The sequence below is a fragment of the Pipra filicauda genome, unplaced genomic scaffold (genome assembly GCF_003945595.2).
Source record: "Pipra filicauda isolate LSUMZ 115617 unplaced genomic scaffold, ASM394559v2 scaffold415_size613988_pilon, whole genome shotgun sequence".
Taxonomy (NCBI): Eukaryota; Metazoa; Chordata; class Aves; order Passeriformes; family Pipridae; genus Pipra; species Pipra filicauda.
Window position 1 is genome coordinate 206,883 of NW_024104549.1, and position 15,174 is coordinate 222,056.

Genomic DNA, 15,174 nt, shown 5'->3' on the forward strand with positions numbered 1-15,174 from the left:
GCTTTATACACTGAGCATGATCCCACATGGTCTGGAATAGCCCATGGATCAGCTGTGGGCAGCTGTCTGGCTGTGTCCCATCCCAAATCCTTGTGCCCCCCACCCTCCTCACTGATAGGGTGGGCTGAGGAGTCAAAAAGGCCTCGACTCAGTGTAAACCCTGCTCAGCAGTAACTGGAACATCCCTGAATTGTCACCAGTTTCCAGCACAAATCCAAACCAGCCCCACACCAGCTACTGTGAAGAAAATTAACTCTATCCCAGCCCAAACCAGCACAGTGACATAACATAAAACTGAGATTTTCCAAGAGCCCTTTTCCCTTAGTTTTCTTGTTGAAAAGTTAAAAACTGTAATGTCGAGAGGTGAAAGGTCTTGCAATATCTCTCCAATTGACTGCTGTGTGACTATTGTTTAAAAAAGAATTATACTGTAAGTAGCTTTATAGATTAGCCAAGATAATCTTGACTTGTGAATAGCTGCTGACTAAAACAACTTCCCTGAACTGTTACTTGGGGAATATCAGTAGTAACACCCTTGGTTTTAAAAGAAGGAAGCTTCTCCCAACTACCTTCCAAGTGGTTCTCTCACTCCAGAGGAAGGTGTGATGTTTGTGTATTCCCTCAGTTTATTTTAATGGAGTTTTGTATTTTTTTTTCTTTCCAGGTCACTCCAAGGTCCGAGACCCCCATCAACAGTGTCAGTAACAGCTTGGAAAATGTACTCCACACATCAACACATTCCATGGAGGAGTCATTGCCCAAGAGGCCTTCGGGGAAACACTCCAAAGGTGTGTCCTTATCCGTGTGTGTGCTTCCAGTGGGGGAACCAGCTCGGATCTCTTGGTGGTGATCAGCTTTATTTTAATTGGGATTGGAGACTGGGGTTCTGCTGCTTTACTTCTGGGTTGGGTCGACCAAAGGAAGTCACAGAAGGGTTTGTAATAAGTGGGAGTGGGTCAGTGAGAAATGATCAGTGAGAGACGAGTATCCTTATTTTTCCATTGGGAAATAAGCAAGAAAATTCCTTATGAGTTGAAAGACCAGCTTAACTCTCATCAAGTATCCTCCAAGAGTGAGTATCTTGGACATTACATCTCTCATCCTTATATTAGCAGGTTATTTCTTGGATTAAGCACATGGTGAATGTTGCTTTACTGGGGAGAAGGCATTTAAACAATTAGAATTACACCTTTCTCTTGGTTCCTAAGGATGTAAGTGAGAAATAGAGGGAAGAGGAGTGGAAGATAGCAGGAAGAACTTGCACCTTTCTCAGCTACAAAATAAATCTGATTTTTGTAATGCTGTATTGCATCTGACCTGGCTAAAAACTGGGCTTATCAAATGGAGTTAATGATTCCACTTCCACACTCCAGGCTCTGATTGCAAATATGAAAATGGCCAGGTTAAAATGTGACTAACAGTATTTTGTTTAATGCATAAGAAAGGACTGTTAAGTGAGGGAAGTCTTTGAACTGGGAGCTGCTCTTTGTGCAGAACAGCTTTTGTGAGCTCTGTGGTATTTAAAAAATCACTCAGTAGGGCACAACTAATGCAGGGGAAATATTACCCTTGTGTGTTGCCTTCAGATGTCATTAAAGATATTGTCATGCACCATCTAAATTTTTTTAATTTGGAATTTGCCTTCTGAGCTCTGTTTTCTTCTCTGTCGTGGGCTTCCTGCATAACCTGGCAGATATAGTTTAATATAAACGGTGACAAAGAATTTCAAAGTACGTTTTCACTCACAGGATCTTACACAGATTAGAAAGGGTTAAATGTCCCAAGAAAATGTGAGAGACCAGACCTCCTTTTCTGTGACTGTAATCCCAGCAGTGTAAGGAGTAGTAATTTTTTACAGCAGAGTAATGCTCTAAGTAGCCATTTCTCCAGCTGTAAAAACCATCAGGGTAGAAGAAAACGCAGCACTAAGCAGAAGCATGGCGGGGTTTGTGGCTTTCATCTGATTAAAAATAGGCCAGGGTTCAACACTGTTTTCATTTGTACTCAGTGATTGCTATTCCAGTACCATATATGCTAAGATTAGTCATGGTACGCTGTGAAAATTAATTAGGTTCTCCTCTGATCTGTTTTTCTCTTATAGAATACCTACTTCGTTTTCAGTTTAATTTACAGGCTGCCTCAGTGGTAGCTGGGAGAAGTGGGTGTGGAACAAATACTCACTGATACTCTGCTTTCTGGTTCACCAGCAGCAAAGACTGTGCTGAATTCTCCCTGATATTTGATGATGTGTCTGGGAGTTGTGTCTTTTCAGTCTGGAGTACAACTGAGGATTATTTGCCAGCCTGGAGCCACCGTTGTTCACTTACAGATTCCTTGTTCTCGTAGCAAACACAGCTCTTAATTTAGCAGGACTTGCTAACTTTATAACCTAGAGCACATAAAATTGTCATGAAAGTATGAGATGGACAGGATGCTTGATTCTTGTAGTGATATTTTTTTAGTGAGTCTGTTTTCAGACAGCTGGACAGGCCAGGATTTCTCCTCAGAAGTAGTGAGCTGCCCAAGGTCATCATTCCTCTCCTGGCAAAGTCCTGGAGCTGGAAGTGTCTCAGTTAAAAAGGCTGTAGCTGAAACAGAAGAAAAATGAGAAATCTCATGAAAAGTGCAGTATTTGTTGTGCTTAGTTGGATTAGAGACAATTTCTATTAATCCAGTGAATGGTTTTAATCCTGATTTGGAGAAATGTCAGTAATTTAACTTCCTATAGTTGAACAGTGAATGGATTTGTAGTAGGCTTGGACCTAAAAGCTCTCAGTGACTGTGTTTTCCTTAATCCACCACTTCTCGCATAAAATATCTAAATTTCTACATGGGAAAGAAACAGAGAGTAGAGTATTCTGCTGGATACTCTAACAGGCAGTGGTGGCAGTCTTGTGTTTGCAGTAAGTGGTAGCTGGGAACGTTTGTACGTCCTTCATGCAGAGACTTGTCAAATACTTGGGAATAATTTCACCAGCCCGTCTGCACAGAATAGTGCTGCCTCAGGAAATGAATTTATAACATGGGTGTCAGCCTGAGAAATGCACAAATCTTTTCTTTTACCTCAGAAACCCAGATAACTGTGGGAGCACTGTCAGACACTGACAAGTAGAATCATGGAATGGTTTGGGTTGGAAGGGACCTTAAAGCTCATCTCATTGTACCCCCTGCCATGGGCAGGGACACCTTCCACTAAACCAGGTGCTGGATCCACGCTGCAATGCTGGATCCAATTGCAATGCAATTTGGAGTGGTGACAAACTGGGAGCAATCGTGATTTGCACATACTTAACAAAATTCATCAATTTTTCTATAGTGATTCTTCAGTCTTGGCTAAAGCCCCTTCTCCCTGTGCACGTATCGCTGCTAGAACAGGATAAATCAGATGGACATCTCTGCAAAGTGCAAGTTGTGGCATTAGGAAGCTCCTGTACAAATTGACATAAGCATTTTGGGTGTCTGTGCTCTAGCTGGGCTTTTCTTTTGTAAAGTGAAGTTTGAAAATTTGGCCTGTGCAAGTTGAGAAAAAAATACAGATGGGTTTCCACCGAAGGATGGGGAGCTCTTGTGAAATCCATTGGCTGTTACATGCAGAGTAAATTGTGCTTTTCACTCCTGGTTTGATCAGAGATTTAGGATTGTTCAGACCTGTTTTCACAGATGTGGAAGTTATTTTAACTGGAGGTAACTTCGGGAAGTGGAGACTTTCCCTGTTCTCAGGAACTGACTATTGTTGTGCTGAAAGCTGCAGACAGGGTTGTTCACAGGTTTTAAGGTACTGACAGATCTCACTGGTCGAGGAGAACAGAGATAAATACAGAGAGATTCTTGTGTTACATATAATGAAAATTCCAGGAAGGATGTGTTGCTTTCTATCTCTTTTCCCACTGTTTATAGAACGTTTTAATTACAGTTTTAACACTGATTGAACAAAACAAATTCAAATGTAGTTTGGACGTTTTATGTATCCTGAACCTTTCCCAGTAGCAAGGTGGTTAAAGACCCCTGATTTACTACTTTACAACTTTGGTTTTGCAGGCAATCCTCTGCTGGTAGCTAAGGGAAATTCGGGAAATTCCATTATTATTATTCCAAAGTCCAGAAGGAGGTATCTGACCTATGGGGCTTCCCAGAGCTAATTTTGAACAAGCCTATGGATGTAGAGTTGTTCTGACCTTTTGTGGTAATTCCCAAAAGAGAGTAGTTATGGTTATCACAGCTGAATGAAAAAATCAGCTTATTTTGTATTTGTTAAAAAAAGCAATAGGAATTTTCCGTGCTCCAGAGATGTTACTAATTATTCTTCCTGCAAGGTTCCAAGGATTTGGCCATTAGGTGGGATAGCACTGGAGGCAAGTCCTGATCTCTGCATGTGACATATTTTAGCAATGTATTAAACATGCTCAGTGACCACAGCATATTTTCCAAAAGCACAGCGGAATGAAGTACATTAGACCAGATGTTGAAGTGCAGAACAAAAGAATCTTTATAATAAAGGCAGTGTAAGTTGCAAACATCCCAGTGCAGAGACTGCGCAGCTTCATCCTGTAATTTCTCATAATGCTGAGGAAAATTCTGATTTGTTACAGCCCCTGGGCTCAGTTTTCTGCAGTGGAGGTTCTGTGTTGGAGGTTAGAAGTTGCCCGTGGTTACTCTGAGGTTTGCAGGTGGCATTTACCCCGTGTTCCTCCCCAGAGCAGCCTGGACCGTGATTTCCTCGACTGAACAAGACTCTTTTTTTGCAAAGTGACAGAAGTTCTGCTATTCTTGTGTTTCCTGTATATTTATCTTGCCTTTCCGCTGTTGCCACACAAAAACCTCAAATTGTCTCAGTGCCAGCCTGATTTCAAATGAGGCAACTGTTGAAATATGATCCTTAGAGAGTGAAGCTGAATCACAATTCTTGCAACACATGAATCTAAGGATAGACACAAACTGCTGCTGGAGAGTGAGGAGTAAAGCTTTTAAGTGGAAAATGGGTGCAGGAGGCTTTGTTCTACGATCTCCTCTCCATTAGTTCTCCTGCTGAGCCCAGTAAAACTAATTGCTTAATTGAAGGAACATTCTGAGTCCACGCACAGGGTCCTGCAAAGCCTCGACGTGTCCCAGGCTGGAATAAATACATGGAATAGCTCGTGACTGCACAGAAAGAGCTGCAGTCTGTGGACATGAATAAACCAAACTTTAAATGCATCTCAATAATATATTGATTTAATTTTGAATCAATATTAGGATGTAAAATAGATCCTTGTTTGCAGTATTCCCATTGACCTCAGGTAGGATGAACTGGGGGTGAGTTGAACTGGTTGTTATGGGCAGCAAACTTTGGTATCTTAATTATTTCATTACAATAGTTAGCAGAAATGTATGATGTAAACCTTCCAGAACTTCTCACCACTATTTTTGCTACTCTGTTTTCCTTGGCAAAATGTGTTTGTATGGTCTTGCACCTTTTTTTGTCTCCCACTTCCTTGACTCATTCTTTTTCCATAAGAAAGTAAACTGCAGGAGCTTTCCTAGTTAGTGGCAAGCAACAGTCTTTTTCTCCTGAAATGTTTGACACCAGTTGTTCAGGCTGCTGAAGGCGGGGAGAAAATATAGGGGGAGGAAAAAAAGCTCTGAAATCCTTTTGGTTCAGCATCCAGACTTTATAGTGCCTTATTCTGCACCAGTTGTATAGCTGGATTATTCTATTTTTAAGTAACTACATCATCTCCAACGATATTGGGTCAACTACCGTTAGGGTAGGGCTTAAAGAAATATTTAGGCTATGATAATCCTTCAGGAAAAATCTCCCTCTACCAACTGTATATAATTTTTCAGCTGTTTGTGTATGTCCTTGTTGATTTTATCTCCAACGGGGAACTCTGCTTCTAAACTTGAGCAACGTAGGCTGAGATCACACACAAGGCATTGCGTTCCTGACCTGCTGTCTCCCATACACGAGCTGTTTTAGGAGTATCAAGTATTTAGAGTTAATTCTAGAAGTCAAATCCAAGGATTAGTGTGCTTCAAAAAAACATGTTTTGATGTTGCATATTTCCCCCCCCACTAGAAGATTATTGGATATTAGGGAATTTCTTGAAGCTTGTTTGTTGCATAAATCATGTCGTGATCTTCTGGAGTTGGGAGTTCAATTAGGGTTGGAGGTTTAATTTTGCAATAAAGACAATACTTGAGTTCAGAATATAAAAAATTCAGAAACATTGCATTTTACCTCAAGTTTTTGCTGACAGAGCAGTTGCACGGAAGCCCACTGTATGTCCCCAAAGCCAGGGTGAATAGCTCATCTTTGGGCTCCTGTAGAGTGGGAGTGGAGTTCCAAACTCCTGGGGCTGCACTTGGACTCTGGCAAATTTATGTTGTTAACTGTTAATAAGTCAACTTTTGTACTCTCTAGAGGTTGAAGTCAGTCATCCTCATTACCTCCTTTTCCACATAATAAGCCTTGTCAGGAGAGACCTGGGATTGCTGTGACAAGATACCAAGGGAGAGGAGAAGGGAGCAGCAGGGAGACTCACTCCTCCAACTGGATGAGAAGTTCTGACTGTCTACTCATGCAATAACTGTCATAAACCTTTTGTGCAAAGGTGAAAGATGCTCCTTGCTGGGGTTTGTAATCCATGGCCTCCATTCCTTGCAGAGGGCAGACCTTTGTGCTCCTTGGGAAGACCCAAAGGTCACCCCCTGGCCAAGAGCTGCAGTGAGTTGGCTGCAGTGGAAAGTCATACTGTGCATGTTTGAGTGGCTCTTTTTCAAGCTTATACAACAGAAGACTCTTTAATTTCCTATAAGCAGTTTTAATTGTGTCCTTGATCAAGTATTCACCTAAAATGATGGATATCAAGCATTTACCCGAGGGCCTTGTCTTGAAGCTGCTGAATGATTCTTTAACTTTAGTCCTCTTTGGACTTCCTGCTTGTTTTTCCTCAATAAGATGATGGAATCACTCTGGGCAGCTGTCAGTCCCTATCTTATTAACTGCTGAGCTTGTTGATTAAATTCATGCAAATTTGACAGAGCTATTTAGAGTTTTTATTTACAGTGGTGTCTGAATAGAAGAGGAGAGGTAAGAACAGTTTACATGCAGCATAGATCCATGGGAAATCAGGCTTCATTTTGCTCCTTAGTTCATAGAATCATGGATTGGTTTGGGTTGGAGGTGATCTCAAAACTCATCTCCTTCCATCCCCCTGCCATGGGCAGGGACACCTTCCACTAGAGCAGGATGCTCAGAGCCCCATCATTCATCTTGCTTTTAATTATTCTTATGTTATATAAAGATTTGTGTACTGGGCAATATATTTTCTGTATTACACATTAGGAAATGACCAGGTTTCTGCTAATGTAAGGTTTGACAGTGAACACTTGACTTTGAGTCCTCTGAAACCTGTTTGATTTGGCTTCAGTGGGACTTGGATGATAGTCCTGTTTATAATTAATTAGAATCAAGCTACTCTGAAAAATATAAATTCTATGAATAGGATGCTGGTAAATTCAGCCATGCCAAGGAGTTTTACCTCACTGCAATGCAATCCACAGGCACATTCCTGATCTTGGATAATGAGAATGTAGTCATCAATGTCTAATGTGAGATTATAAACTCATACCATTTGCCTTTTTCCATGGCTCTTCAAAAGCATAGGAAACAACATAGCATGTGCATTCCTAGAAGGACTCTCCTGTTTGCCAGTCCATGTCTGTGAAGTCCTGGCAATGCCTGTTGTGGCACACGAGTTTTAATGGAGATGAAAGTAATGGCCATTACCTCAACAGCTCTGGAAGCAACAGCATGACCTCCTGCTGGTAATGGAAACAATATAACAACTTAAGCTTTTAATTAAAATTGCATTAAATGGTGAAAAACAGTTTTTCTCAGATCTGTAGGTAATGACTTAAAGCAGCCCATCTTCTGAGACAGGATGAAATGAGTTGTGAGAACTTTACCATATGTACCTCATGGTGGAACTAATCCTTAAACCTGCATTTTTACTGAAAATCTTTCATTAAAGGCAGGGGCTACAAGAGAAAATTTGAAATTTAAACTTGCTGAGGGCTAGAAAACATGTCATACAGGACTCCAAAAAAAAAAAAAAAAAAAAGGTGAATATTAACTGCTGATTCTTGTCTCCTGGCAAGTTCCTGCTACAACCTGGTGGCAAATGGCTCAGTAGGGCTGGACATTCCTGTGTCTGCTGCCTGCACATTAAACAAGGGATGTGGGAAAGGCTCAGAAATGCTCAGCTGTTCCTTGCATCTTTAAAACTTAACACCCTGGAACATCTGGGAATGTCTGTTCTGAAAGAGCCCGTTTTGCTGCCATGTTAAACAGGGGTGCAAGAATTTTAAAAAGAATTTGAAATAAATGGCTTGCTTCTCCTAGCTAGGCCCACATATCCCTTAAAGTAAATTGGACAAAAATTGCCACTTTAAAGAAGAAAATAGGAGTGATTCACATGTATTCCTAGAAAACCAGCATGTCCTTGCCCATTTTCCAGACTGTCACCAGTGTGCCAGTGACTAAATGGCAATTTTCTGGTGTATGTTGTGCTTGAGAAGCTTTTATAGCGGGTTAGTTGTTAGCTGGTAAATGTTCTTTCCCTCATTTTATTACTAAATCCCTCATTTTCCAAAGCACATTTTTCATTTCCATATACCTTTACACTGAGATGAATTCTTGCCTCCAAAAGCTGAGGGTAATAGGCTTAAAGTACAATAATTTTATCAATAGGTGCCTGGAGTTCTTACAGGCAGCTGCATATACAACTTAAAAATGGTGTCATTCCTCACAGATTTTTGGGCCCAGACCTGAAAATTCATGAATATTTATAGTAAATCTTGGGTTTTTTACTTGACTTTCGATGTCAGCATTAGAATTTGCACAGTGGGGCTTTTCTGTGCAGACATGGAAGGCTGTAATTTTGGAAAGAATCAGACTGCAGCAGGGAAAAGATCCCAGACATTGTAGGACTGGAGGTGACATCAGAGAAAGGGGTGATATTGGGAATAATCAATAATTCTGGTTCCTAGTAGGGCAGTAAGTCACAGGAGGAGGTTTGTTACCCTCAGTACTGACACGACACATTGGTCATGAAAATGAGGGGGTGGGTGGAGAGGAAGGATGAGAACATGACACAGAAAGAAAGTTGTTTACTTGCCAGAAGTTTCCTTTGCTTTTCCTTCTACTACAACAAGAAATATTTCTTTACTCTGCTTCCCTTCCATCTACTGTGGAAGTGACCTTATTGAGTAAATGACAACACTTCATTTCCGTGGAAGTGCTTGTGATTTCTCACATTCAGTCTCTGGCACAAGGGAACAGATGGATTGAGGAGAAGAAACACGAATGTCATAATCCTTACATTGGTGAGAGAGACCTTTTGCAAATGGGAACTGGTGACTCTGCCTCCAGGACACTATTCCAGTGTGGAATTAGTGGGGAGGGAATTGGCGCTTTTTAAACCATATTCTCCTGTGCTTTGGCTGCCACCTGATGCCACCTTGATTTCCAGATCAGGAGATTGCATTATTGGATTTTAGACTGCAGATTCCAGCTTGGAAGGAGTCGATGCCTTGCGTCTTTCACTGGGCAAGAGCTCCAGATTCTTGTGTTCTAGTTCTGGTTTTGCATGTGATTAACAAGGGTCTTATTTATGTATCCATCAAACTGGGGTAGCTCTTGGTTCACATCAGGGCTGGCTATGGTTGTACAGCTCTGTGAAAAACTCAGGTTTATGTCAAAATCATGGAATCACGGAATGGTTTGGGTTGGAAGGGACTTCAATGATCATCTCGTTCCAACCTCCCTGCCAAAATATTAGGGATTTTTCCTAATTTCTGGTCAGAAAGGTTCTTTGGATGCTGTTTGTTGACAGAAGAAAGTCCCTCCCCTTTTTTTTATTTAAATAGTTAGATGTTATTTTTTAAGTTTTATGTTGTAGCTACCCCATCCTTGGGAGTGTCCAAGGCCAGGTTGGATGGGGCTTGGAGCAACCTGGGATAGTGGAAGGTGTCCCTGCCCATGGCAGGGGGTGGAACGAGATGAGCTTTAAGGCCCCTTCCAACCCAAACCATTCCATGATTCTGTTCTACCAAAAAATAAAGCTGAAAACAGTCAAAGCAGTGGGATTCTGTCCATCAATTCAGTTCTTTTGGGGTTGTTTAAAGAAAGTTGGATTCTTCTGTTTAATGCTGTCTTAATGTAGCTTTTATAAACTGCATCTGTTGAAAAATTCCAGAGCAGAGCCCAATCCTGAGAGCTGGATGAAGAGACTGGACAGCTGTAGGTGGAAGGAAAGCATATGGAGTTGTTCATGGGTTCATTCTAAGGAGTAAGTTGAGAGTGAAATCTCATTTGAGGATTGCAGATAATGAGAATTGGGAGAGGTTTGAGCAGTGACACTGCCCTCCACCTGTGTGAGCAGCATCTCTTGTACTTCCCTTCAGCATTTGATGGAATTGTGGCTCTTATCCATATGGTAGATCTGTTGTTACTTTGTGCCACACAAGTAGAGGAGACAAATAGTCCACTTTGGCATCGCTGAGGTGCTTTGAATTTTCATTTCTAAGTTCATTTTCTCTTGTTCTTTTATGCTGGGAAGTGACAGGCTGTAATTATGCAAAGCAATGGTTTTGATTAAAGTCAATTTTATTTCTCAGTTGCACGGAAATGCTGAGCTAAAAGGTTAATGTTTCATTTGCTTTCTGACTTGTTCTTTTATCTCCTGGAAAAAAAAAAAGGAGAGGACTTGCTGTGCTGCACAACTTCCCTGCCTGGAGTGGATGCATTTCATCAGTGCAGGGTGTGGGTGCTATTTTTAACAGTAACTCAGAGGGGCAGCCCTGCTAAAATTACATCATTAATACACACAGCTGAAGGGAAATGGCATAAAACACAACAGGGCCTTCGAAGTTTCTCCTTCTTGTGTTTTCCAGTTCTGTGGGTGAATTATTCCAGCAGAGATGCAGTTGACCCACCTGCATCTGATTTACAATCAGACTTTGTTTACTTGTAAACAGGCCCGAGGAAAAGTGCAATAAGTGAATTTGTCTGCAAAAACAGCAGGTATGAAATAGATATTAGTGGCTAGGGGAGCTCAAAGTTTGTGTTCCTTGCTATCCCTGTTATTAAATAGTTCAAGAATTTGCCAGATATCCAAATATTGCTAAAAAAAAAAGTGGGGAACAAGAGCTTTAGACTAGTTTTTGCTGGAAGTGTGTTTGGTTTCATTCTGTAATCCCTGCTGAAGAGACTGTGGGGATTCAGAGCTTCAGGACTTAGAGGTTTTTAGTGGATGGGGTTTGGTTTTGTTTCTCTTCTTTTTACCTCAGTTTCTGGGCTTTCTCACTGCCCTGGCAAATATTAATAAAATCTACTTTGTTCTTTTCCCTCTTGCATTTGCTTCATAGATGTGTTACAGAGACACTTGTCTAATAGTTGTGCAGTGTCTCAAAATCAGCTTAAATGCTGAATTAGAACTTTTTTTCTGTCTCTTTGAATTACTGGTCAAATCTTGTCTGGGATCCAGAATGGAGGAACAATTATTTATACAGAAGTAGAAAAGGGAACAAGAATATTAAAGCCTGAGAGCAGAGACTCGAAAATGTACAAGGACTTTATTGCCACAAAAGGGCCCGAAAATGTGCAAGGACTTTTTTGCCACAAAAGAGGAACTCACAGAAGTGGCTGTGCAGGGGATATTTGTCTCTCACTGAGCTGAGCACTTGAATGCATTTGTAGCTCTTGGCAAGACTGTCTGTACTCAAGGATTTTTCTATTCCAGATGAGTCTCTTAGTCTGGTGTTTTCACATAGCACGCTAACAGAATATTTTTTTGTTGTTAGCAAGGCTACAGTTCCTTAGAAAATCAAAATTGAAGCTGCTATAAAATGCCTTTGCCCTCGCTGCTCCTGCGTGTTATTGCAGCCTTAGTCCGAGTTTCACGATGCTGATACTGGTCTCAAAAATGCAGCAAACAGCACGTGCTTATTGACACGAGCATTGAACTCTGCTGGCCTGGAGCAGCCCTTCCAAACCAGACCAGCTGCTCAGAGCTTGAAATGCACATTTCTGCTGGGTTTTTGCTTGGGACTTGGAATCTCTTAACTCCTTTGGGTAGGTGCAGGAATCCTATGGCCAGGGTTGGAGCCACCGGCCATCCGATCCCAGGGCTCTGGTGTTTGAGCTCCAGGTTGTCCTTCAAGCCAGGGCACATTGGCTGAGCAGCTGCTGCCTCGTCACGTCCCTCCAGGCTCCCTCCATGCCGATATATGGTTACATGCTGCACCCACAACCCATGTTTGCCTGTGCTGTTGGATACAAAACACCCATATGTTCATGTATATTTATATATGTAACTCTCAGGTCCTGACTTTTAAACTGTGCTGGGCAAATCCTCAGTGGATGCAGTTGGGATTGATTACAATTGCTTTTATGCAGTGGGGACTGGGGCTTTTTAATAGAGTAACAGCGGGTTATGATTATCTAAGTGGTCTTAAATTAGCTTTAGTCATTCATTAAATGACTCAGATCTTGTATGATGAAGGAAAACTAATGGGTAGTAGCAGCCTTAACTCACCTCCAAACAAGGTGGTTTGTAGTGAGTTCAAACTGCACCCAGAAGTGGTTTGGGGCATTGTTTCACTGCTGGGTCTGCTGGGGTGCTGTGAGACTCGATTTGTCCATCAGGATTTAGGACATTGCTGCAAACTTCAAAGCAAATGCCAGCTCAGATTCCCAGCTGAGGGGAGCACCTGAGTGTGTCATGTTTTCCCCAGTCTGTTCCCTTTCAGTGGTTTGAATCCTCTTTCTAAACTCAGGGAAAGCAGCTGTTCTGTGCAGACCTAAAGCTTCGAAGGCTCCAGCTGGAACTGGGTTTGTTCCTCTGGTCATGTTTGGGGTTTAGTGAAGCCTGGGGTGTCTGGGCTTTGGTGCACTTCAGCACAAAAACTGTCACTAGGGAAAGTTTTCCATGGAAAACTGACTTTGCATGTGTAGTTTTGCAGGTGAATACAACATCCAGCTTAGAACTAGTCATCTGGCTCACCTTGGGTTTGCAGGGACTCAGGGAATTATGTGCCACAGGAAATCCTTTCTAAGAAAGCAGGAGCCTTCTCTAGGATGAGCAAACCTTCTCTTAAGAATGTGAAACAAAGCCAATATTTTCTTTAAAAGTGCTCTAAGAATAGTAAATAAAATAAGCACTTGATCAGATAAAACTAGACTAAATATACAAGTGCATCTTACTTACCCAGCAAGTAAAAGTATTTATATACAAAGTTGAACATCTCTCTTGATTGCAGAGATATTTTTACCAGACAAATTGCACACAGGCAGCCTGCTTTTAGTTGCCTGTACAAAGATGTGTGTTTGTGATTACTGAAGCTGCCCTTCACCCTGAGAGTTTGGGGTTTTGGTCACTTCTGCAGGAATATTTCTCCAAACGAGCCGTCTGCTCCAGCTACTGGGAGAAGGAAGATGAGTCACTGGACTGGATCTCTGAGCAAATAAAGTCCACAGCTGCGTTCAAAACTTGCACGTGCTCTTCTCACTTGTTGCAAATAGTTCATTAGCTGCAGCTCCATGTGGAATTAGCCAGCTTGGGGAATTAGGCAGTAAATGTATTGTACAAATTAAATTCCAGAGTCCTTTAAAAACGTGGCCCCCAGGCTACACAATCTGAGCACATGTTTAATCTCAGTGCCACTGATGCCTCTGAATTTGTTGTAGGATACCTTTAAACCTTCAGTGTTTTACATGTTTACCTAAAATTGTGCTTGAAAGTGCCGAAGTGTTTCCATGGTGTTAAAATACATCCTTCAGGATTCTCTTTTGGCTGTGTTCTGCCTGATAGAGATACATCTTTGATTAGAGCTGCTTGAATTAAGGAATATGTTGCTGAGTTGCCTCTGATGTCGAACTCTCACAGCCTTTCTTGGCTCTGTATCATAACTCTTTACACTGAGGAAGATTTCCACCCATCATCATATATTTCAACAGCAGATCCTTGGGAAGTTGGATGTTTTGAGGCCCAGCACCTGTTCAGTGACATGTGTTGGTGCTCAGATTTAGGAAGGCAGTGGAGCTGCTCCACAAATGTGTCCAATCCAGCAGCCCTTTGTGGATAATTTATTCTGTAAAAGCTTTTTCTGGCCTTAGAAATGAAAAAAGGCAACTTGTGAGGCAGTTGTGCTCAGAGGCGATGGCAGGCGGGAGCAGGGATGCGAAGTGCTCTTGGCCTCAAGGATTTGGGAGGAAAACCCTTCAAAACAGTGTTTGAAGCTGTATCTCAATTTTTGAAAGCAGCTGATGATTCTTCAGGGTTTTACATTTTCCTGTCCAGATGGGAATTCTCTCCAGCCTCCAGCACAGGCAGCCTTTGGATTTAGTTAAGCTTTTGAATCCAGTGAAGTTGCAAAACCCTTCTTTAGGTTGACTGGCTTTGTGGTTGGCTGAAGTGCTGACAGTGTCATTCAAGATTACTCAAAAAATGCATGAATTCAATTAACATCCCAAAAGCTGAGATATACAGGCTTTTTTTTTTTTTTTAATATCTGTCTGTTTTGGAGAAACAGAAGAAGGTCACTTTGTTGGCAAGTTAAATGAGCCAAACTGAGGAAATAGCAGGGACATGAAAACTACTCATTTGATTGGGGTGAGCGGTACAATCCCAGCATGTTATTGCTTCCTATGTGCTGCCAAAAGTAAGCTCGTGTCCTTGATTTTTAAAAAGGCTGTGTAATTATTTCCTGTGGAATATTGCAGTTCATAGGCTCCAGCCTTGCTTTTAAATTAAAGCAGGATTGACTTGTCACTTCAACTCATGTTGTAAGTATGTGTTGGTTTTGATCTTAAATATTCTCTGCATTGGAAGAACCCTTATTTCTTACATGGGAAAAATGACAGTTCTAAGGGCTTTTCTCTGCTAACAGGAATTTTTCATTATGTCCATGAAGCTTTAATTTCCAGAGTCCTCCTGTAGTGGCAACAGCCAGCCAGACTTCCTTGCTAACCAGTAAAACTGTTCAGTTTAGTTACAAGTTTTTTCCTATATCTGTAGCTTCCTTTTCCAGCAGACACCATGGAAAAGCTCTTGTCTGCTCGTCCACTTCTAGTTTTAAGAGATACCAGCAGAAAACTGGATGGTGGATTCTGTTATGAGGCTGAACTGAGTC

At 41.5% G+C, this 15,174-nt stretch overlaps 1 protein-coding gene across 1 annotated transcript in view; it reads left to right on the forward strand.

Annotated features, from left to right (window-relative positions):
- ZCCHC14 (zinc finger CCHC-type containing 14) overlaps positions 1–15,174 on the forward strand; it is a 53,357-nt gene that overhangs the window by 14,351 nt on the left and 23,832 nt on the right. Inside the window, exon 2 of the mRNA XM_027737879.2 lies at positions 665–788. Coding sequence (XP_027593680.1) covers positions 665–788 — 124 coding nt within the window. The remainder of the gene's footprint in view (positions 1–664; positions 789–15,174) is intronic.